The following is a 26,306-nucleotide window of genomic DNA, read 5'->3' on the forward strand; positions in this document are numbered from 1 at the left end:
GTGTCTGAGAGAACTTTGCTTCTCTTTTCCTACATCTCTTCCTCCTCCTTCCTGTCTCTCTAACCCTCTCCTCCCCTGTTAGTTACCTTACAACAGATTTGGATATAGTTTGGTAAAACCTTCTACCAATTTCATATCACTTAAATAATCCACACAGGTAACATGTCAAGTGGTGATAATCACTAAAAAGAAAGCCGAGGAGAGAGAGAAGGTGGGTGAGTGTGACTTTCTTCTTTTCTTTTTTTAAAGACGGTGAGTAGGAAAAGCCTCTTCTTTGAGCTGACAAGAGAGAAGTCTGACTGAACCGAGGGAGTGGATGAGCTACACACTTGTTTGTGGGCACTGAATTCTGAGACAGGAAGTGCGAAGGAATGTGTCGGGGGTGGGCAGCAGTGGGCAGTGGAGGTGGTGACGTGAGTAAGCTGTGAGGGGTGTGAGAGATTATAGCAGCATCACACGTATTTAGTGGGCTACAGTAAGGAACTGGGGATGCATTCTGAGTCAGCAGTATAACTTACAGCGTCTCCACTCATCTGTTTTTAATACAAGAAATAAAGTAAGGTATGGGGTGGGGAGCCGGGCAGGCTGGCTGTGGGAAGTAGTGTTGAAAGTGGTGAAATAACATGGCTCTGTCTACACCATGAAATGTACTACTTATGTCCCTTTGTCAAATTTATATGTGGAAGGGATGGTACCTGGGAGCTAAGGAAGCTAATTAGGTTGAGGATGGGGCCATCAATGAATAGGTCTAGTGACCTTCTGAGTTGGAATGCTGTCTGTCCATCTTTTTCCATCCCATAAGAAGTCAGAGGTCTGCAACTAGAAGAGAGTCTTCACTAGAACTAAACTCTTTGCTGAGGCTTCCAGCCTCCCAAATTGCAAGAAATAAATGATCTTTAAATGAATAAAAAAAATAAATAAATAAACCCAGCCAGCTTACAGTATTTTGTTATAGACCCTGAACTAAGGCTGAAGATAAAGCTCTTAGGATTTGCTAATGTAGTGGATATAGTGTTAAAGAGAGAGAAGGGATTCAGGAATGATGTTGGGTCAGAGTACCCACAGAATGAAATCATTGTCATTAAGAGCAACAAACTAGGATAGAGGAGAGTGCTGTCATTTGGACCTGGGCTATTGCCCTGATCCCTTTTCGTCTCACAATGGGGAAGTGATGACTTGGAGACTGAGGCATACTGAAAAAAAGTTAGGCCACTGGGGAGATGACCTTGACTGGGATATTGGGGTACTCATCTCCTCCTCTATGTGTTCTGGCCACCACACAGTGAACAGAACTCCTTTGCCACATGTTCCTGTTATAATGGAGCACAGGGTCAATGAGCCATAGAATGAAACTAGGAACTAGAAGAAATCTCTCCTTCCTCATAAATGATCTCTGGTATTTCACCACAGCAATGGAAAGCCAAGTGACTCAACAGCAGTGCAGCTAGTTACAGGGAAGAGAATCAGGATTGTGTTCCAGAACCATATGGAACTGCTGGGCAGGCAGCTGGATTTATGAGCCTAACACTGAGGAAGGACACTAAGGAATTATGCCTTGGGTCATCTCATAAGGTTTATGGCCACAGGACTCGAGGATATTACCCTATGAGTGTTAGATGGAAAAGAGGCCAAGGATTGACTGGTCTAATGTTAATCTATCAGGAAAATAAGAAGAATCTGGAATGGAGACAGTGCAGGAGCTATCTGTGCAGGTTAAGGAAGGAGAAAGAGGCCCTGGAACCACCAAGGAGAGTATTTCAAGGAATGCTGGTTAAAACCTGGTTGAGATGTAGCCACCAAAGTTGGGTAACATTTTAATTCACATATCACTTTGATTTCTATGACACTTTCTTGTCTGGTCGAATATGCCATTTAAATTTTGAAAATTAAGATGATCTAACTGCTCTGCTGTACCTCAACCATGCTTTTGCCCATTGGAAACTGACAGTATTCACTCTTGGTACAAAATAAAATGTAAAAGGAAAATAAAGCCTTGAAGCAAAGGCAATGTATCAACTTTTCACTACCCAATTCCTCATGTGTGAAGAAAATGAAGTAGGAAACAAAGCCATCAGTATGACATCTTCAGTACACACACACACACACACACACACACACACACACACACACGCATATTTACAAGTGTGTTTCTTTCTTTCTTTGGTTCTTTTTCTTTCTTTCCATTTTCCCTTATATCCTTAAACACTAGGTTACACAGTTAAAAGAGCACTTCTACTGCCCTACCCTGAAAACGTTTGGCAAAATATCTTTCTAATGCCTTTATGACAGTTCAAGGCCACCTTAGCAATTTCAGGCTGTTGTACTTTCTCTCCCTCCTTTACTTCCCCATTTTATTTTGCTATTCTACATGACACATTCTCCAGCTGACAAGGACTGACGTATGAACTTTCCAGTAGCTCCAAGAACCACTATGTCACTACCTCTCCCCTAGAAATTTCTAAGACAAGGAAAAAAAAGTTGGAAAGAACCCAGGGTTAGCCACACCTCAACAAACTTGTCTTTCTCACTGATTACCAGGAAATTTTCCGTTTTTCCTTCAACATCTTAAATGATAAATATTTGAACATTGTTATAGATAATGAATACTGACTCAGATAAAATACAGATTTGCATTTCCCCAGTGTATGTGGACAAAGATGTGAACTATGGCGTGGGTAATTTAACACTGAGTTAAATACTAAAATTGAACTATTTAAGACATTTAAGAAGATCATAGCTTAGTGGTAGAGTACTTTGTTAGAGTGTGTAAAACCCTGTTTAAGTCCTTACTGTGGCAAAAAGAAGAAAGTTCGAGAAGATTCTATGAAATATGTTTTGTCACGTGTATGTTGATATTTACACCCCCCACTAAGGGACCCATTTCAGTATTACTTAGAAAATTCCAAGTGCAAATCTCTCTGAAACTAACATTGAGCACAATTGACTATAAAGGGTCATAAAGCAAGCATGTGTCATGGAAAGTACCTCACAGAGAGGGCCAGAAGGTCTGGGATCAAATTACTGATCTCAGGCAGAAAGCTTTGTGGCCTAGTTGTCTAACCTGTATGATTTAAACCATAAAATAATCCAAAAAAATGTGAATCATAAAATAATAATAAAAACTCCTACCTCATCTAGTCAATACAAGTGTGTGAAAACTAAGCTAGGTTGTATGTATATATGCTTTGCCAACAGTGAAGTAGTTTACAAATGTGGAGTACGCTGTATTTTCTTTGCACATGTGTGTGCCTGTATGCATTTGTGGGTGAACACACACACTGTACTGTGTTGAATATTTGAAACCACAGCGGATTCATTCATCTCATCTTTTCACCTCTTTGGGAATGACAATCCACTCTTAACTGCTGAATCCCATGCTGCGTCTTGACTCTGTTCATTAGCACCTTGGAAAAGAGTTGGCAGGGCATTTAAAATTTAAATTCAGCATTGTGATTTTCTCTGAGCATTTCTGGTTAATGACATCTGGGGAGATGGAAGGATCTGGCTAAATTTAGTGTGATTGATCAGTAAATTTTACTGAACTAGAAAAACAGTTTTCATCATTCATTTAAAAAGAAAGAAATTCCATTAAATCCAAAGCTTTCATTGTTCTGGATTATAAAACTTTCACATACTGAATATGTTATCTGTAACAATGAAACTTGCCATTTTAGGTAAACTATAACAATTCTATACACCTTTGCTTTAACTTTCTGAATCTTTTATCTATATTTTACACTTCCTATCCAAGCCCTGTATTTGAAGCAATGTACAGAGGAGAATGTGAAATCTTTAAAAAAAATATTTCCAGGTTGTTAAATTTTATATTTTTATCATTAGTGAATTATTTTGGGCTGCTCTGAAGACAAGGCTGGACAAGACTGCACTAACTGCAGATTCACACTTACTTGCCCGTTAGGAGCTCATATACTAGAATTCCCAGGGACCAGAAGTCCACACTGAAGTCATGTCCTTTGTTAAGAATGACCTCAGGGGCCACGTACTCTGGAGTCCCACAGAATGTCCATGTTTTCTGCCCAGAGCCGATCTTCTTGGCGAATCCAAAGTCAACCTGGGACAGGATGTCAAATAAAACTTAAGATGTTATAAAATGTATGCATGCTGCTTTTAAGTTTTCTGTTACTTCTATGAGTTTTCATATAACCCAAACTTTCCTTTAAAACACACACACACACACACACACACACACACACACACACACACACACACACAATCTCAGATATTTCTTTCTAAGTTATATGTCAATCAAGTTGTTCAGAGATGGTTTCATCACATATACCTCATTACCCTTGAAGACAATTCAAATTCATTCTTATGATCCCAGCAAACAAGTCTAAAGTATATTTTAATTTGCTGGCTTATCTAATGGCTTAAATAGAGAAGCAGGGAATGATAGAAACATGTGCCTTTAAAACTCCACCAGGGATTAAAATAATAGCAAAGTTGAGAGTTTGGGAAAGACTCTATTATTAAGAAGGGAGGCTAAAACCTCTGCCTAGTCCCAAAGATAAACTTCATAATGTGTACCTTTTGTCTATTTCAGCAGCCCAAAGCAAAGTGAGCAACATCTTTCCTGAATTTTCTCTGAGCTCCAAACACTTCTGGTCCCCACTAGCAAGGTGGGTGGTAGATAGTACCAGCATTAACTGACTTATTCTGAAAATGTAGGGTCAGTACCCACTTCGACTTAGATTTTGTTCTAAGCTCATTATATTGAGTTCACCATGAGAAGCTGAGTGCTGGGAAAACTATGCATGCACAGTTAACACAGCATTCTATGATACACAACAGGGAAAAAAGTATAACCTCAGAGTGAAAAGAAAAACGAGCTAACATCCAGAAGATTAGGGAGATAGGGCTGGGAGGGCATGGGTGCCATCGGGAGGGGACACCCGAGGTTGCCCCTGACTAGGGGTTAGGAACTCTTCCTTGATAGGGAGTCAGTGCTCCCTTCCTCTGCCTTTTGGAATGTATCTCTCACTTCTCCAAACTTTTACCCAACGAACTCTGCAGAACGGACAAGAAAGGAGGCCAGAGCTTCCTCAGCCTTTCACTGAATGGTGCAGTGTGTCTAACTGAAACCCAGTCCTGCAGAACAACAGTTGACTTCCTTGCACAGGACGGACGTGAGCATGTACCTATTCATCTCTAAAGCACACAGATTTCATTTTAACTTTTTCTACTTCCCTCAGGTAACAGGCATAGAAATTGTTCCTGGGCTCATCATGCCCATTTTAATGGCTTGATTGTATGTGGATAATTTCAATATCATGGCAATAATCTATGCTTAAAAGTGAAGAGAGGCCAGACGGAGGTGGTGCATGCCTTTAATCTTAGGACTCGGGAGGCAGAGGCAGGCAGATCTCTGTGAGTTCGAAGCCAACCTGGTCTACAGACCAAGATCTAGGACAGGCACCAAAACTACACAGAGAAACCCTGTCTCAAAAAAACAAAAAATAAACAAACAAAAAAAAGTGGAGAGAGTTAACATCAGAATCAGCCCTTACTTCAAAAAGTGGGGGCCAGAAACTAAAACATTTAACTTCTGTGTTTGTTCAAATGTTCATGTTTAAAGTGTTTGTTTTTCCTTAAAGAAATCTCTTAGAAACTACCCACCCCTTTTCTGAGACTTTTTCATACTTATCACATAGTGGCAAAGATTTCTTTATTGAAAAAAGGGAATTCAAACAACTTAATTCAAAGTGAGTTTTTCCTGTTTGCCTTCAACTACACAGCATGACTCACAAAGATTAAATCTGAGAGATGTCTGGGAATATTATAAAATTAAACTCTGTAACCAGCTGAGATGAGAACATCTACATATTCCTCAGAGAGAGAAACAGTAATGAAAGCCCCAGCTAGTTTTATAAAGACTGAAACTTAAGAGGTGAAAACGCAGCACTTATAGCTGCAATTGTATAAATGCATATACAAAACATTGCATTTTGTTGGTTTATAACAGCTTCTAGACTGTTTTTTAATTCCATTTAATTTCCCTTTTAAGAATTACTAGAAGTTCATTGGTTATTTAGGAGAGCTATTTTAATTTTTAGGATAATATATTTTAATTTGAATTGCTGATATGCTCTTGCAATATTTGCATATTGGCTCAATGAGGTGGTAATAATTATACTAACATTCCAAGATTTACAAAATTGTATCACTTTCTTTCTCTACTTGAGTCAAGCCAACTTTGATGTAATACATTTAGCCAGGATAAGTTGGCATTCAGAGCAACCCAAAATTCTTACTAATATACTTCTATGTCAACTTCTGTGCATTTTCTATAAGAGGCAAGCTCCCCCACCCCATCTCAGCACCATGGCTACACCAGGGAGCCTTTCTCCTTCTTCTCTAGATGGTAGAAAGGTAAGCTTCTCTTAATTTTATTCAGTGACACTCAGTGAACATCATCCTATAGCCAGTACCAGGACATATACAACGCTCTAGTTCTCAAGGAGCTTCTATCAAAAAGAAAAGAAAAATAGTGAGCCTGGAAATGTATCATGATAATAATATGATGTCACATGATGAGACATGCTGTGGAGAAACACACAGAAGATTTAGGTGCAGAGAGCAAGATGAACTGCACTTGAAACAAAGTGACCAGAAGAACATACTTCAACAAGATAGCATTTGAGCAGATTTGAACAGAAATCTGAATGAAATAAGAGACAGTTCTGTAACTATTCTGAGGAAGAGGGTCTTTCCAGGAGGAAGAGACAGCACAAAGGTCTAAGAAGCCAACATTGGTGGTCAGTTCAAGGTCTGCCAAGGTCAATGTGACTGGGCCGTGGTACATGGAGGCAAGGGAGGCAGAAAGGACATGCAGATCTGACATGGGTTTGTAAACCACCAAAAGCCCTTTGGAAGAAAGAGTATGATGATTCATGTCCTCAAGGGACCATAGGGAGAAGAAAGCTGACACCCTCTCCCTTTATTTCCAAATTCTGATTGAAAAACTAGGCTTTGGGGATCTCTAGAAAAGGTATTCACAGATTTTTAATGGTCTGCATTAAATTTCCGCTACTAAAGATGGCTTACATTGAGCTGAGAGCTTTCAAACATATTTCTAATGGCTGAAATAAACTAGAAGGATTTGAGGTACTTCCAAACCTGGAGCCATGATTGCATCATTCAGAAACAGAAAAATCACCACGTAGCTTCTTAAAGCTGTGTCCAGCGGCAATGATCTTTTTTTCCCTCCTCAGAAGTGTCTCTCTGGGGTAGCAAATTTCTCAGATAGTGGTTCATTCACATAAGAAATGGGCACAAAGTGACCAGTCTAATTAAGGCAGGTGACTCATGGAGACATAACACTCCCAAAAAGTATTTATGTGGCATTTTTAGGACACCTTCTTTACTTCAGGCTAGATGGGGTCTCACAGAATGCAAATATGCATGGTGGCTTTGGGAGATGGGAAATGGATTCTTTTTCTGCCAACTCACACCATTGATGAACATCCTTCCCTAGCGGAGAGCAATGGAGCTTTTCTTGGAGTGGCAGCGGGAGAGACAGAGGAAGAGGCAGAAGAGTCTCTTATGAAACATCCCCTTCTAGATGAGGCAGAGGGATTCACCGAAAACTCAAGAGTACTGAGCTGAACAAGATAAAGGGAAGAATATTATCTACAAAGGCAAACTAGGAAAATCCTTGTGGGTTCATCTCGCAGTACTGTCTCCCTGAAGCCTTCCCTAAGTCACAAAACTTACTTCTCTCTCCTTCCAGGTTCTTTACCACTATTTATACCTCATGGTCACATGCCTTTGGGTAGCAATTTCTGGATCACTAAACCTAGCTCATTGAGAAGCATTCTCACATATCCATTTTGTAGTCAACTGTGTTTGGAACATGGTGTGTATTCAATTTGTGCTTGTTATAGGGGGAAAAGGGTGGTTAATTGTTAAGGTCAGTTTAAATAAGATATACTGTGGTCAGAAAAGCCACCATGCATACTTGCATTCTGTGAGACCCCATCCAGCATTCAAAGATAAGTCTCTTGCAACACATAAATTGAGGTAGAAGATATTTAAAGCAGAAGCAGCCTCATGTGGTAGATATAATGATGGTGGACAAGTTCAACTCTCACCTAGTAATTTAGCTAGTAATGCTGCATCTGCAGAAAATGGTTGAGGCCAGTGATTATTTTCATATTTTACATTAGGAAATACTTGATACATCAAAAGTGTGACACAAATGCATGAGAAGCAGAAGGCCCCAGTGCCCCACAAGCTCAGTCACTAGAAGAGAACTGAGATGGAAGTTCTATCCTATGTGTTCTTGCATGTGGCCAAGTGACCACCCACACTCTAACGCACACATTTATCTATCAATGTTTCCATTCATTTCTAACCTTACCACATACCCACTCTCGCAAATATGACACAGTTTCTAGTTTTTAATCTTTAGGTCAATCTTATACTGATTTGGGGCAACATGATAGTTTTTACTCAAACCCATGATGGTGAATTTACCAAACAATGAAGTCTACTTATGCTTGCTGCTGTATTGTGATACCATTGAATTAACATGCTTTTACTCTCTGTACGGATAAAACCACTACAGTTCCAACCCACCCTTCCTCTGCTGGCGAGTAGTTGAGCTATAATCAGCTCACATCACTGAGGAGACAATTTTTTTTTTCTACCTGGGTTTCCTTATTCAGCCTCATAAATGCCTTGGCTATTCTGAGTGCATGAGTATTCTAACATAAGTTCCTAGCGTCAGCTTGGCAAGCATCAGGAACAGCTCTGGTGGAAATGTCATTAGAAGCCTATCAGGACGGTAGATCAACTTACAGGGTACTGCTTCCTCAAGGATGAGGAGTCTTCCTGTTTCCAAACATGACGTGTCTGTCTGAGCTGAGATATGTAACACAAGATACTACAAAAATAGATCCAGGAAGATATTAAAGTTTTAACTGTCCATTAATTAATTCTTACTCACATGATGGATTTCCCTGGGATATAAGTGGATTTTGAAATAGTGAATCAGGGGCACAGGCTTCAAATGTGATGGCTCTGCCAGCTCTAATTGTCTGTGTTTGTTGACAACAATCCAGAAAGAGTACAGAGACCCACTTCACAAAACATTGATAAGCCAGATTTGTGAGTGGATGAACAGCTTTGCTATTATTTCATGAGCTACAGCTATGTCACTTGGTCACAATGACCCAGAAAGAAGACTAAGTTGTCTACCTCCGCCTAGACAGGGAAATGAGCCACATCCTCTATTAATTTAGATCTTTTAACATCATTGTATAAAACTTTTCAAGTTTCTCAGTAAAGTTTCCTCATCTACTTCCTGTTCCTTTCATGCTCAGCCTCGCTCACTGTTACTATCTATATCAAAGCAGGGCATTTTTTGCAACTGATGAACCCATATTGACCCATTCTCATCCGCAAATGTCCCTCCTTTACATTAGGACTCAACTGATGTATAATAGGCTTGAAAAAATATACAATTCCATGTTTCTATAGTTGTATGCAATACAGAGTAATTTTACTGTCTGAAAACTAGCTCTGCTGATGCCTCTTCCGCATCCTGCATCTTAATAATTAATGTTTTCACTGTCTCCAGGAGTTTTTCCTTTAACAAAATGTTTTACAGTTTAAATAATACAGCATGTAACATTTCTAGAATGGCTTTATTTTGTTTACCAACAGCATTTAAAGTTTCCAGCACGCCCTTTCATGATTTGAGAACTCACTTATTTTTAGCACTGGATAATTTTCCATTACTTGCCTTGACCACAGTTTATCTATAGTTCAGCTTTGTGATAAACCCATAAACCCACTGAATGACATCTTGGTTGCTCTCAAGATTCAGCAATTATGGTAAAGCTATAAACATTTATGTCCAGGTCTTTAAGTGATCATAGTTTCCAGCTCTTTACAGTAAGTACAAAGAATATAATTGCGCAATTGGTCAATGTATGCTTACTTTGCTAAGAAACTAACACACTGTCTTCCAAAACAGCCATGCCATTTGCATTATTCCAGTACTGAATGAGATTCCCAACACTCCAAATTCTTGAGCACTTGTCATCCATGTTCTAGACTTTAACCACTTTAACATACATGTGGTGGCGGAGTTGTAGTGTCTAACCCCCCAACAGTCTACGATTTTGTATTTCTCATATGTCTCCTTCCCATCTGAAATTTTCTATGGTAAGCCATCCATAGGTGTCATTAGCCTAACTTTAATCAAGTTGTTTATTATTTTCCTTTAAATATTTTGTACATTTTTTTACAATGGTCTCTTATCAAATATGTCCTCTTAAAAATGTTTTTCTCTGGACTTTGGCTTGTCTTTAACAGATCAATTCCTTTTAATTTCAGTGAAGTCTGGTTTATCAATTATTTCTCCCATATGTACCTTAGAAATCATCACCATTCTCAAGGTCATCCATGTGTCCCCTACATTATTGTCTAGGAGTCTTATGAGTTAGTATTTAATATTTATGTCTGTGATTGATTTTGACCTAGTTTTGTGCAGGGCACAAGTTCTCTGTGTGGGTTACTTGGGGTGGGTTGTAGATGCAGTTACTCCAGTACCAGGTTCTGGCTTTTGTTTGTTTGTTAGTTGGTTGGTTGAATTTTAAGACTATCTTTGTCAGGCAGATCACCTTTGATCCTTTATCAATCATGAACTTATCTACATTTTATTTCTTCCTTGAAAGAATATGCCTTTCAGAGAATTTGCCCATTTCATCTAAGCTATTGACAGAGTTACTTTATCAGCATCTTAGTATTCACAAAGCTCGTAATATCTCCTACATTTGTAATACTAATAATCTGTGAGCCCTTTCTTTTTTTCTTACTATTTAAACTTGAGATTTATCATTTTTATTGAGCATTTCAAAGCATCAGTATTTAAATTGATTAATTTTCTCTATGGATTTTCTGTTCCCATTTGTAATGGTTTCTACACTGATAGTTTTTTTTTTTTTTTATCTTGTAGGCATTTGAATGTAATGTTTTGCCTCTGTTTCTGTTTGGTGTTCCCTTAGTCATGAATATATATGGTTGATTTTTGATCCTTCTCCTTTTATAATACGGGTATTCAATGCTTTATGTTTCTCTACAAACACTGCTTTAGGGAAGATTACACAAATCATGATACATTGGGTTTACTTTTATTTTAGTCAAAATATTTAAAACTTTATCAACCCTTTGTGGTGGTTAGTGTTGTCAGCTTGACAGAATTTAGAATCACCTGGGATATGGGCCTCTGGGCAGACAAGGTAGGACAGTCCTTCAAAATTCCCTGTTTCCCAGAAATGTCTGTCAGACATACTAGGCCTGTAGGCTAAAGTTGGATGCACCAATGTTACCAAAGAACCTAGGGTGACTGTCCAGGTAGCCAGATGTCACTGTCGTTAGGTAACATTTCACCCTTCTGGGGTTTTTGACAGAGTTAAAGATTAGATAGTCATAGTTAAAGTTTTCCTTAGTTATGATAAAAGGTAAATTAGGTATAAAACTTTAAAGTCACAAAGGTATGACAAATAGTAGAGTATTTTCTCTAAATTTGCCAAATACAAATGGACTCGATATTGCAACTGTAATTCTCAATAACTGTTTTGTTGTATATAATTTTTACTATGTTAAAGTTAAAACTTTCCTTTTTAATTAGACAAAAAGGGAGAAACATGGAGTATTCCTTTACACTGTGTGAATATATGTTGCTGTGATTCGTTTAATAAAGAAGGTGACTAACCAATAGCTGGATGGGATAAGGTTAGGGGGAAGAGCCAGACAGAGAATGTTGGGAGGAAGAAAGACAGAGTCAGAGGAATAGTGAGCAATAAAGAGAGAAGCAAGATGGGCACACCATACTGAGAAAAGGTATCAAGCCATATGGCAAGGCATAGATAAAAACTGGGTTAATTTAAATGTAAGAGTTAGCTAGTAACAAGCCTGAGTTTTGGCCGTGCATTTATAATTAATATTAAGCCTCTGTGTGGTTCCTTGGGAGGGGCTTATGGACAGAAACTTCCATCTACAGAGTGAGTTTTCCTTAAGCTTTAAATAGCACAATACATTTCAATAGTGGTTTGATGAAGTCGTCCATAAGAACTAGACAAGGGTTTCTTAGCACTACTGCCTTCATCAGCTTTCCGTGGCTTGGAAAGTGAAGCAAGATTTAAGAAATTACAGCATTGTCAGGGGAGAGACGTGTGAGACTATTCATGATCCTTTGGTTCTTCCATCTGCACCCAGAGTGTTTCCTGGTGAAGACATCCTGGACTGAGGTAGAATCTGACTCAGAACAAATCAATGTAGCAAACTAAACAAAATGAAAGCCTATTTCACCCATGACTGAAGAGGAAGAACAGAATGTGGTCTTCTCTACCACAGACATAATGTCTGTAATTACCTGCAATGGCCACATTCTTATGACCCTCTAAAGTACACAGCCCAAAACCTAAGCTTTTCTATTACTTAAGAATTTTCTCCCCAGAATTTCTGTTTCATTTTCCTAATGAAAACTTTTTCCTTACTTTCCTTCATTACATGTCTAACTTCCCATACATACATACATACATACATACATACATACATACAAGGCCAAGGTCATCTTTACAAGGACCTTGTGATTCCTGCCATACTTTAACCAGGTACTGCCACCATTCCCATCCCTTTTGACCATCCCAGGAGCCCTCAGTCGAAGTAGTTCTACAGGGCTTCCTGCCAATAGCCCAAACCCTAAATTTTTCTCTGCTGAAGCTTGCTTAATGGCCCAGTATCTGCTAAAATTTTGCTCATGTGCTTTCTACACCTTTTGGGAACAATATTCCACAAGCCTATTAGATCAAGTTTATTAACTGTGTTGTACACATCTTCTAGTGCTTTAGCAATCTATAGTCCAAATGTTCTATCAATTTCTGAGTGGTGTATTAAAATGTCTATAACTGGTCATGCCTCCTAATTCTGCCAGTCTGCTGCTTACTTTGAAGCATTTTATTAGGAATTTTTTTTTAAAAAAAAACAGGCTTTTTCTATGACCTATGAACCCTCTCATCAAATGGTATGTCCTTATCTTTAGGAATACTTCTCTGATAGTCACACGGTGAACCCTGCTTTTGAACTGACTCAATATTTTCCAGACATATCTTTTTTCATACTTCATTTCAGCTTCCTGCACCTCATATTTTAAGTCTTTCTGTTGCAAACATCATATAGCTGATTTTAATTTTTACAATTTCATTTGACAATACTTTTTTTTTAATCTGGAGAGTTAAGTTCATTTACATATCTTGGATTTCTCTCTAATTTCTTAGTTTATATTCTTTTCCCACCCCCTGGATTTCCTATTTCTTCTTGCTGCCTTCTTTGAAGATGACATTTTATCCTCCTATTTTAATTTTAGTGACTCCTACTTTAAGTGTATATGAAGCTGCTGTTGAGTTAGTTAGCATTTTCTCAATTTAGTGTGATGTGTTACAGTGATGACTGATTTACACCACAATTTTTAATGAGTTGACAGATTTACCACTGCCCTGTGATCACCATTCCTTGCTGCTTTGCACTTGGTGGGGGACAGGGGTTCATTTTTTCACCTCCCATAATCATATGCTTTTTATATAGGAAACAGCTCTCATCTTTGTCTAAATATGCCATTGCACCCTTCCTGGAAGAAGGCTACTCTGGGCTTATAATTAAAGTTTGTCAGTTTTTCTTGCTCATAATTTCTAGCATGATATTCTGCTGCATTCTGGCTTCTTTTGTTTCTGGTAAGCTATCTACTGAAAGTCCCCTCCTCCCCAACATATCTTCCCTTTATATCTTTGCACTTACATCTACCTGCTTTTCCTCTTTTAAGGTTTTCTTTGTTGAAATTCTTATTTCCCTGCTACAATAGCCAACATCCAAAGATCCATTTGTCCTGCTCTGTGTGATCAAAAGAATACAGTAAAGTGCTGACTACTGGCATCAATGAGTAGGTCTTACAAGGTAAGTAGCTTATCCAAAGCTACCTGGATGACACACTCTGAAGGAAGCCATGTGCCCTGTGGTATAGACATTCAACCAGGCTTATGAAGAGGTTCATGTGGAGAATTAAGGCCTCCAAGGACAACCAGAACCAACTTGTAAGCCATGATAGATTGGATCCTCTACCCTATCCAGTCTGCAACTCTTCAAGGGACCATTGCCTCAGGCAACTTCTAACTAGAGTTTCATGAGCGATATTGAATCATGTCATGGTTAATACTGATTGTGAACCTGATAAGACATAGAGTTACCTAGGAGCAGGCCTCTGGGCATGCCTGTCAGGGATTATTTAGATTGGGTTAGCCTCTGAGCATGTCTGTGAGGCATTGTCTTGATTAGGTTAACTGATATAGGAAAACCCATCCTAACTGCTGGACATTATCAAGGAGATAGGGAGCTGATCAAGAGCAGTCACTGTTCTTGGCTTCCTAACTGTGGATGCAATGTGACCAGATGCCTCAAGCTCCCACTTCCAGGACTTCCCCACCATGTTGGATGATTCCTTCTAACTATGAGTCAAAATAAATTATCCCCCCACCCATTGCTTGTGTCTGGTATTGGTCATAGCAAAAATGACAGCAGCTCATACCCTAACTGATCCTCTTCCAAAGACCCAGCTCACAGAGCCTGTGAGGTCATCAATACTTACTATTTTAAATTCATTTTAGATTGACTTGCAAAAAATAGGAGATCAAACAAGTACAATTTATCCTAGTGTAGATATGTTGGTGTTTCTTTACCTGATACTCAGTTTATATGTATGTGTGTATGTGTGATACTGTGTTATTTGTGTATGTGATATATGTGTACAAGTGTGTGGGTGGGAAATTTTCAGCTTTTTTTTTTTTGGTTTTTCGAGGCAGGGTTTCTCTGTGTAGTTTTAGTGCCTGTCCTGGATCTCGCTCTGTAGACCAGGCTGGCCTCGAACTCACAAAGATCTGCCTGACTCTGCCTCCTGAGTGCTGGGATTAAAGGCGTGTGCCACCACCACTCAGCTTTTAATTTTTTTAATTACATTTATTTATTCATTTATTCTCTGTCTCTTGTTGTGTCTGTTTGTCTGCCTGTCTCTCTCTCTCTCTCTCTCTCTCTCTCTCTCTCTCTCTTGCATACATGTGTGTGCAACTAGGGACCTGTGTATCATGGTATGCATGTGAATGTCAGAGGGTACCTTGCAGGAGTCAGTTCTCTCCTTCCACCACATAAGTCCTGGGGATCAAACTGAGTCTGTCACCAGGCTTGGCACCAGCAGCCTTTTATCCAGTTTGTTTGTTTGTTTGTTTATACTTCTTTTAACCCACTCTCTATATTATTTCTGTATTGAACACTAATCAAACATTTTTTTCCTCACTGCATTCTCCAAATTTCTTCATTTTAATTTTTTTAGTTTTAACATTTAATGACTCTGTTATACTCTCTGTAATTAGTCAATTTTCTTTAAGTCTCTGATTTCTCTTTTTGTGGAAATTTTCTATTTAGCATTCCAAATACATTATTCTAACAGGCAAATAATTTACATGGAATAAAACACACAGCTCTCTGGTGTGCAATTCACTGGATTTGATGAAGATTAAACTCTTGCAACTGCAGCCACAGCCACCACCACCACCACCACCACCACCACCACCACCACCACCACCAGAAACAGTCGTGACCACTATACAGGGAAATCTCTGTGGGTTTCGTTCCCTACAAACTTTGAGACAACCATTATTGTGATTTTTGCCATCTATCCTAGATCTTTGATCAGTGTGATCATGGAGAAGGTCTCTTGTGTGTGGCTTCCTTCATTCAACGTGGTTGTTGCCTGCAGCAACTCATCCATCTGTTTGTATGACCAAGAAGCACTTAATGCTGGTGTATGACCAAATACAAGTATGTGCAGTTGAAGATGGATATTTGGGCTAATTCTACCTTGGGAATTATTAGGAACAAAGGTGTTTTGAACAATCATACATAATATTTTCAATAGCATGATTTCAACTATCCTAAGTAAATGCCAAGATTTATTGTTACCTTAGACCAGGTTTGTGTTTTGCCCTGTAAGAAACTGGCCAGTCGTACTTCAGAATGGATTACCATTTTCTTCTCACACCAGAAACGTGTGGGTATGTCTTCATCAGCACTTGTAATTTTTATTTTTCAATATATTAATTGTAGTGGCTATGAAATGGCATTTCTTTGTGGCTTTATATTGAATTTTCTTGATGACTGGATAGAGCTGAATGATCCTTCCCATGTCTGCTTTAATGAAATGTGTGTTCAAGGTTTTTGACTCTTCAAAACAATAGTTGCTCTTTTTTATTATTAACGAGTTGTGGTAGTTCTTTAGATATTCTAGATGCAAGCTCATTGTTATGCAAATAAAGCATAAATATTTCTCCCAGTTGATGTCATGCCTATGTGATTTCTTGGCAGTATATTCCAATAATCAGTATTTTCTGACTTTTATGGAGTCTAATGAATCCTTTCCATTTTAATAATAATACTGTTCACTTTCTAGAAACTCTGTGGCCATTCCCAGCTGTAATAGCACAATACTTCTTTCTTACTGCATACAGTATAAGGTAGGAACCAGCTGTTTTCTTCTTTCACATGTAGATGTTCCTCAGTTGTTCCGTCAGTACCTTATTCTCTCACTAAGGTGCATGTCTATCCGTGAGCTTTTGTCTACGTGGTCATGTCTGTCTTCACACCGATAGCACATCACTATGACCACTGTAGATTTGTAAGAACACTTGACACCTAAAAGTGTAATGTTTGGTTTGTTGCTCTTCTTTGAAAATGTAGATACTAATTCTGCTTAACATTCTAAATTTGCATGTAGAGTTTAGAAAAACATTCTCCATGTCTAAAACCTGTCTACTCAGATTATGATTGCATTGACATTGAATCTATAAATCAACTCGGAAAACATAGGCATCTTTAGACAATTCTGCTTTATATACTATTACTTTCTACAAATCATGAACATAGTGTACAGTACCATTTAATTATTTGTATTAATGGTCTATGATTTCCAATGAAGAGCTATTATACATCTTTATACAATTTACTTTTTTCTTCACAATGATGATGCTATTTTAATATAATATTTTACAATTTTGATGTTATGTTATTTTATTTCATTTATGAGATTTTATCATTACTATGTAAAAAAGAAAATTTTTACTTGTTTATTTATTTTGTGCCAACAATGCCTAACTCACCCATTCTAAGTACTTCTTTAATGAATTATCTAGACTTCTCTAAATAATATTAAATAAAATAAAATAAATAATAATAATAAAATAATAAATAAAAATTCATGCTGTATTCAAATAAAGAGAGGTGACTCATTTGATTTTCTGATTTGGGGCCTTTTGTTGCCCTTTCTTGGTTTATTTCACTTACTGAAACCTACTACAATGTTAATATTTTAAAATCAAATAATCTCTTCTTGTTCTCCATCTAATGGAAGAATGTCCAATACCACTCATTGGGTAGGATGTTAACTAAAGGTTTAATCCTAATTACTTATATACTGAGGCAAGTTCTCAATAAACACCTATGCAGCAGTTTTTAAATGTGGGGTATCACCTAACAGGATGCCCTTTATCAAGGCTTAGATATTTATTTATTTGTATTGCTCTCTAGTGCCTTCATGTTTTATATATAAATTAGCTGTATCAGGATGGTCTAACACAAGTGACTCCATTAAATTAAAAACTTCCATTATATATTTAATTAATTATTGTAGTCGTATTTTCTCAGCAGACACCTTATTTGTTAGATCTTTCTCCAAACTTCTGAGATCTCTTTTTGAAAGTCCCAAGGCACTTAAGCATCTACTCCTATTCTTTATTCTTTTGGCAACTAATGCCCATGGTAGTTACTATGTGTTTTTTTTTTCATACATTTATTATTAATATATTTTTAACATGAGCTTGTCTTTCCTGGAACTTCACCTCCAGAAGTTCTTTGTGTCCTGAGTCGACAGCGTATTATTTTTAAAAGAATATGCAGTGATGCTTAGGAACATGGGCATAGTTCCAGTGTGGATTCATTTTCATTTACATCTTTGCTTGGATTTTTCCATTAAGAGCAGCTTGTGGCCAAGAATTCTTAGAGGAGACTTTTTCCATCCCTCTACCATGAGCTAATGATGAGAAAAGCATATTTGTTTGCATGTACTGTCTTTAGAAGTCTGGTATTTGTTTATCCTGTGTGGTTCCTGCCACTGAACAGAGTCCTCAGCTCACTTTCCCACAATGCCCAGATCTAAAGTTAGGTCTGCCATTCCTCAATGGCACGACTACTAAATCAGACTTCTAGGTCATTTAGACTTGATGGTACATGCAAGTCAGCAGCTTCAATGTTGGTGCTGAAGACTTAACCTGGGGCTTTGCCCATGTGAGACAATTGTACATCTTGGTCCTTTCAGGGTTTGGTCACCACTCACACTGATCTGCCTTCTTCCCAGGCCCACAGAAACTCCTGTGTCATCTAATGAATGCATTCATACATCACTAGCACTCTTTTTCGTGTCTCATCTGGTATTTTTGAACATTTGTAGCAATAGTAATTCAGGATATCTAGTTTTAAATGTAATTGGTAATTGAAAACTCAACGCTGACTTTTAAAATAACTAAAATCACTAACTGTTTATTTTGTTGGCTGATAAATAAATGAGAAGGCCAGATAATGATGGTAAATAGAGGAGTCATTGTCATCCATTCCTATAAATATTAAATACATGATCTGAAGTTTTGGAAAAGAACAACTATGAAAAGTAAGATAAATTTAATAAACAGTTTCAGCACTCATGCCAGTTTTCCTTTCTTCTAGTATATTCCAGAGAGTTTCCCTAAGGAGCTGTGGGAGGCATAGTCAATACAGGAATTGTGAGTAAGAGAAGTGATTGAAGCCCTGTGTTTGTACCTCACCCGTTCTGAAGGCTGTCTTTCATGGATAAAATAAAGCTTGAATGGATCAAAATGTTTCTTGGAAGCAAGCCAGGTTTCACATGAAAGGACTCTTACTTTACTTCATAGGAAAAGATCTCTTAGAAATTAAACATAACAAATTTAATCACTTGGGCTAAATTTCACAATTATACCAATTAAACTTATCTTATACACTATGGAATAGATTCGCTGTGAAAGTTTTAGCATAGCATCTGCATATGATAACTGGTCAGTAAATAATGGTATTTTCTTACATCAAAACCCAGAGGTAACAATTTCTTTGTTTGAGGAGCTATGGGAATGGACCTCAGGAAGCCTGAGGTCCAAAGTGCCCTGATTTTCCCTCAGTTTGGCCATCAAGTTCTAGTAGTTTCTCACTGAAAGAAGTTTATATGGTATCCTTTTATGATCTTGTGTAATAAGCAGTAGATTCCTATTGGGAATTGATGGAACTCCAGACATAGACAGCAAGGAAAGCGGATCCCCATGGAGCCTGCACTCTCATAGATTCTGAATGCTCACGGCCTAAGAGAACAAACAAAAAGATTTCAAAACAGCTACCAAGGGTCACGTGTTTCCTCCTCTCCCTATTTAGGATGTGCATACCTAAAGACAGAAATCACACTAACTTCTTTTTTCTTCATAAGGCAGTTCCTGTATGCAGCCCCAAACAAAACACAGTTAAAAGATTAAACAATACTAACAAATTCTAAAGGCATTTTATGATGTGACTCTTCAGTAAGAGTTAAAGTTTTACATATACATATATGTGTATATATATATATATATATATATATATATATATATATATATATATAGAGAGAGAGAGAGAGAGAGAGAGAGAGAGTTGAAATACTGGGTCAAAAAAGAATGTATAGATAATTACTGGAGAAATGACTCAGGTTAAGGGCACTGGCTGATATTGCAGAAGACCTAGGTCAATTCCTAACACCTACATGGCAGCTCACAACTGTAACTGCAGTTCCAGGGTATTTGATACCCTCTTCTGGCTCTGCAGGCACAAAGTGTGAATGCAATGCACACACACACACACACACACACACACACACACACACACAGGCAATCCATTCATACACATAAAAATAAACATTTAAATAGACTATACATATCACATTGCACATAGTATTAAGCATAGAGTAAAAATAGCAGTTGTACCAAAACTAAAAAAAGATTGTAACTCTAGCATGACTTTGTTGTAGAAACATCTCACAGGATACTATGAATAAGAAAACCTGCCTTACCAACTTAAGGTAGCCGTCGGCATCCAGAATTAAGTTTTCTGGCTTCAGGTCTCTGTAGATAATGCCTAGTCGATGCAGGTAATCAAACGCCTCTGTCACACAGGCAACACAGAATTTGGAGGTGGGTTCATCGAAGCTGCCTCTGCAATTACATTGTTTTCTTCTTAGCTCTCTGAATATGTCTCTGGTGCTGTCCTAGGCATCTAGATTACATTATAAAATTTACATGGTGTGTCTGTGTGTGTGCGAATGCACACATGCAGATGTGTGTGTTACTGTGGGTGTCTATGTGTCATGGTGCACATGTGGAAACCAGGTGTCAAAGTTGACTTACCCCTTATTTGATAAAAGGTCTTGTTTTTGTTGATTGCTACTACGTACATCATGCTAGCTAGCCACCAAGCTTCCAGGAATTACCCACCATCTCACAGGGGGCACACTGGGGTTACAGAGCCATAGCACCAAGCTCAGCTTTACATGGTTATGGGGATTCAAACTTGGGTCCTGATTCATATGTAGTAGCAGTTAACCTCCTGAGCCATTGCCCCAGCCTCTGGCAGTGTTTTTTTTTTTTAATATCATGAACATTAAAATATATTTTACATGCCAATGGCTATGTACAGGTAATAAAGAAATTTATGGGAAGGATTTATAAAGACTACAACAATTTCACTAAATAAAAAACAACTTATATTTATGCATTTGTTTCTGGTAATCGCATATGAATATACAAAACAGAAAGGAAGACTTTAAGACTCCTGTGGCATGTTCTGGAGATTTGCAACTATTTCAATGAAAAGCATGACCAAGACTTACATAATTTATCATTTCATTCTTGGCTACATAGCATCAACCAGTAACCCCGAGATAAAGCTGGCCATAATACTTCCCTGTTGGACTCCCACTAATCTTTTACTAGAGTTACTTCATATAAGGATGCTATCTAATTTTATACATTGATTTTTTTAATGTGGTATCAGTTCCTCACATTTTATAATCAAAGGTATGACTTTGGAGAGAAAACTCAGTTTGATTCCTGAGAACTCAGTTTTCTTCACTCTCTGTATCCTGAGGTAAGTTATCCGAGTTTCCAAAGCCTGGAGAGCCAAGCCTCAAAGGTGGGTTTGCTGCTACTTACCAGGGTTGTCTTTGGGGTAAGCACATATATGTGGTGACAATGTCTTCCTATAATTGTGCCCTAGAACCATCCTCATAGCCCAGCCCAGATGTGAGCTGATAAGAGCTATTGCATACAGATCTCTTTTCTTTACCTGTCCCTTAATATACTCCACAGCTCCCCACCTAAGCAGGCCTCCAGAAGCATGTACACATATTTATTGTCCTTGAAAGTACGATATAATCTGTGGAGACAGAGGAACACATGATTAGAAATGTAGTTCCCAACCTCTTTAAGTTGGTTAAGTTACTTCAGCAACATTTGGAAAAATGACTCCCATTTCCACACAGATACCCAACAACTGCACAGGGCTGCTACCGAACCCTCTTTGATCATTCCTATTGCCTTGACTCTCTGACCTTGTCCTCTACTTAGCACAGACTGAACATCTTCATCTCCATTTCACTGTCAAAGTGTGATCATTCTTGAAAGGCTGAGCACCAAGGCCACCTTCATCATAAAGTGGCTCATTATCTCACTACCAAATAGGGGTTGTCCTTCCTTTCCAAAGCCACAGGCCTGTGAATGTATCACTTCAATAAGTGCCTTGCATAACAGTTCATTATATTCATGGTGTATGTCCCCTAACTGGTTGCCTAGTATTGGAAATAGACTCAGGGACAGACTTTTAAGTAGTGAGGCTGGTGGGGAGTGACTTGGCAAGGACACCTAGAGGTGGGGACCAGCCTGGGTGAGGGGCTTGCTGTATGATCTAGTGTCAACAAAGGCCTACCTCTTCAGAGCTCCGCTTCCCTCGGGTGACCCTGGAAAGTAGATGGTACGTAAAGTGGCTCTTATCATTAAAAACAATGCCTGAGAAGGTCAGAGCTAGTGTAATTAACAGGCCTCCATACTCAAAAGCTGGAATAAGAGAGCCTCAGACCTGGAGGAGTGTGCCTGGGCAGTGCACCACATTCAACACTTTGGGTGAACACATTTTCTGGTGCTTAGAGTTCAAAGAGAACCTGTGTCAGGGGATATAGAGGTGGCTCAGCAATTACAGCATGTGCTGCTCTCACAAAAGACCTAGGTTCGGTCCCCAACACCCACATGGCAGCGCACAGCCATCTATAATGCCAGCTCCAGGATATCTGTCACTCTCTTTGGGGCCTTCATGGCCACCCCCTATGCACGTGGTACACATACATATATGCAGGCCAACACTCATATACCTAAAATCAAAATAAGTAAGGAAGAATAGGAGGAGAGAAAGAGAAGAATGGGGAAGGAACGGGAGAGGGGAGATGGGAGACGGGGAAAAAGAAGTCGCAGTCCCCTTTCTTACTATCAGCACACCCAAATGGGAGCAGTCAGCAGAGATGCCAGAGAATGCACAGACATGGACACTCCAGGAAGTGGTCTCTCTAGAAGTTGGGCATGGTGGCACACATTTGTAATCCTAGCTCTCAGAAGCAAGAAGATTTCTGTGAGGTCAGGGTTATCCTGGATCACAAAGTTAGTACCAGGCCAGTCAGAAAATAAAAGTGTTTGAGAGTGTAGGCTCCAGAGCTATAGCCCCGGCTGGATGCCACACGGGACATCTATTTTCCCATCAGTTATACAACCATGGCTTCTCATTTTACATATAAATTAATCAAATTAGATATTGATGATACATTATTTATATATTACTGTTGATAAGCATTTACTGGAAAACACACATGTACGTTTCTGGTTCACTTCCTCATAACAGTGATGTAAACATGATCATCTCACTGCCATCCCTGTCTAATTCTGAGTCCCTTCCATGTAAGCCTCGGCATGGTAAACGTCTTCCCTGATAGTATTCTAGACACCATCACTGCTATCCTGCATGTCAGGCACTTTGCAGCAGCTCGTATTGTAAAAACGAATACAACCCTTAAGCTGCCCATCACAGTTCATTAGTGAATATTCATTTTAAAAGGGAATTCTGGAAAAATATAAATATAATTGAATGAATATGTCAGCATTGCCTGGGATCAGTCTTGTTTTTTTAACAGCAAAAAATGAGTCTGGGAGTATAGATAGGTAGGAGGATTCTCTCAAGGCATTTGGTCTTTCCGATGGCTGCACATCATCAGAAATCACCAAAACTACACTTAGGGGGTCATTAAAAAGTAAATGAAAATTTAAACTGGCTTGTGTCAGTAGCTTATGAATACACATAAGGATGAAGAGGGTGTGGCCTCGATAGTACTTCCTCCAAGCTGATAACAAGTATGGAGAAAAACAGAGTAACTACTGATCACTTTGTAGCTTTGTACTTTGGTAACTGTGTGTACCCAAATGCCCCTCCCTGCAGAAGTTTAACATCACACCAGCTTGTGGGTTCTTGTTTCCTTCTTCCCAGATTCTACATTAGCAATGGATAAAATAATTAGCTCCAACTAGTCCGTAATAGCCACCATACACACACACACACACACACACACACACACACACACACACACACACACACACACACACACACAAGGTTTCCCTAGAATGAAAGTGATTGGAAATTCCTACCCGGGATCTCCTAGGAGAATTCTGAGTAGTGCTTCCCGAATGGCAACCGCTCACTTACTTAACAATGAAGGGAGAACAGAGCTCCTCCAGGATCCTCTTTTCTGAGTAGACGTGTTCTTGCTGCTTAGTGTCAACAATGTGCTTCTTCCTTATGCACTTCATAGCAAAAGCAACATTCTCATTTTTAACTTTAACCTAAGTGAGAGATGAAAGACCCTCATAATTAATGTATCACAACAATGTACAATATAACATTAATTAATGAGAGTTAAACTTTTACACTTAAAGAGAATATAAGCTTTTAACCACTTATCCCTCTAGAACTGATTTCTATATAGCTTTACACACTTCCAATCATTTTCAAAATATTTCATGTAACCTTTTTCTAAAAATTTTGTACTGAAATAAGAAAAAAATCTCGTTAAATTTCATTGGGAGAAATTTTTACAGTTTTGGTTGTGTAACATGATATTTCTTGATATTCACCTCTAATTTTCAAAGAAACTCATATCAACTTCTACATCTGTGGGCAGCCTAAAAATCGCATGAGGTCATTTTAGTTTAAATTGATTAAAAGTAGAAATTCATTTCCTTGATTGTATTAGGCACATTTCCAAAGCTCAAAAGGTACACCAGGTGATAGAAGCATAGAAACACATGTCCATCACAGTAGAAATCAGTATGGAACACTAAGAGAGGGCCTCCCCTGTGTGCAAAACTCAGAACTCTTTCTTAAGAGAAAATCAAGATCAAAACAACTAGATTTTTTTCTGACAGTTATTATAAAAATGCATAAGCAGACAAGCAAGACTACAACTGCTTAGTAGATGGAAATGACTTCACCCCATATTTTGATTGTATTTACCACTGGTAATGTCTATAGAATTTAAATAAGTGGGGAAATTACTGCTTCCAGTAATTACTATCTAAGAAAGCAGATCTTGGCATTGTTAATTCAACCCTTTAGCTGCGTTTTTGGCAGAAAATACCAGTTCAGAAGAATATCTGCATACAGCATAAGTCACTTTGCAAATATTCTTCACCCTGTTAGGAAAGTGTTTTCCCTTCAACTATCAGAGATGAGGTCTAGAATAAGTTTGAACAGTATTGTAGCAGCATTGCATGGCTGTTCATGCCCAGCCTTCCTGCAGACAAAAGCATTGACATAGCTCCTGGAGGTACTGTACAGTGAATTGTGAAAAATTGGCTGGGCAAAGAAGGGCTTGGGAATTGCCACGGGCTCAGAGCCATCTGCACCCATTATGAGCACAGATTTCCATCCCACAGTTCCCTCAGAACACTTGATCTGACGCAGGACTTGTGCTATTTCTTGGGAGCTGATCATTAAGCCCAGACAGGGGGTGATGTGGAAGATAACGGAAATCAGGCTAGAGCTCCCAGCTGTCTTGTTGAGGACTGCAGAAAGGCTGCTCTTCACACAGCCTTCTCATCTCCGTTCCTTTTTCTCTGATGGAAAATTTTACAAAACCCCAAAACAGGGTAATGAGAGCCAACAGCAGACACAGAGGTAGGGTTGCTTAAGGAATATGACTATAACATTGAGGATTCCATCTATGGTATTTCTGGGGCCACATTTTCCTTTCCTTTGGTGTAGAGAAATAATGTGTTATGATTGCACACATCTCTATACACGTAATTTGTTGCTAGGAAATACATTTTCTACATTTCATAATCTTTCAGAATGCTTACTTGGTACATTCTCCAATGATTACTATCAAAAAAAAATTCATCACAGGATGTGATGTAGGAAAACTGACAGGACATCTAATTACTATTTGCAAGCACAAATCGACTGAAACATTTACTTCCTTCAGTTTAGAACACTTTAAGATAGCAACGATAACTCATATTCTTCCAGCACAAGCTGGAAAACAAAACAAAACAAAACAAAACAAAACAAAAAAGTCAAAACACTTCGCTCAGATGCTTGAAACGTAAACCCCTTACAAGCTCCACTCTTCCGAACCCACCAACGCCCAGTGTTGCGATAATCTCAAGGTTCTGGAATGGGGAGGTTGAGGAGAATCTGGCCACCTTCTCTTTCAGCTGAATCATCTCCAGAGAAAGGGCTTTGGACAACTTCCAGTTAGACATAGAGCGCCTGAAGAAAGAAGTGAGACATCACATACACACACCCTGAGCCATGCTGCTACCCTGCCATTCACAAATTCTATTCTCCCGGGGCTCATTTCTACCTGGAACACTGCCTATCAGTGAAAAAAAAAAAAAAAAGACTATCTCAACCTTGACAGGGATGCGTCTGGTCATATCTGGGACAAGAGTAATAGAATCTAGGACACATCACACGTAAGGACTAGACAAAAGTCAAACACATTCAGTGAGAAGTAAAATGGGGGATTTGTAGCATTTGAAGCACACCTCAAAAAAAGC

General features: G+C 38.6%; 1 protein-coding gene across 2 annotated transcripts in view; it reads right to left on the reverse strand.

The window, feature by feature from the left end:
• The window catches only part of Prkg2 (protein kinase cGMP-dependent 2), an 89,858-nt gene that overhangs the window by 14,343 nt on the left and 49,209 nt on the right, over positions 1-26,306 (reverse strand). Inside the window, exons 10-14 of one of the 2 annotated variants that reach the window (XM_059275242.1) lie at positions 25,950-26,016; positions 23,953-24,089; positions 21,499-21,588; positions 20,228-20,369; positions 3,909-4,072 (exon numbers count right to left, since the gene is read on the reverse strand). In XM_059275242.1, coding sequence (XP_059131225.1) covers positions 3,909-4,072; positions 20,228-20,369; positions 21,499-21,588; positions 23,953-24,089; positions 25,950-26,016 — 600 coding nt within the window. Of the gene's footprint in view, positions 1-3,908; positions 4,073-20,227; positions 20,370-21,498; positions 21,589-23,952; positions 24,090-25,862; positions 26,017-26,306 lie in introns of both variants that reach the window. The other variant, XM_059275241.1, reaches the window with a different exon arrangement.

Source organism: Peromyscus eremicus, chromosome 10 (genome assembly GCF_949786415.1).
Source record: "Peromyscus eremicus chromosome 10, PerEre_H2_v1, whole genome shotgun sequence".
In the NCBI taxonomy this organism is placed as follows: domain Eukaryota; kingdom Metazoa; phylum Chordata; class Mammalia; order Rodentia; family Cricetidae; genus Peromyscus; species Peromyscus eremicus.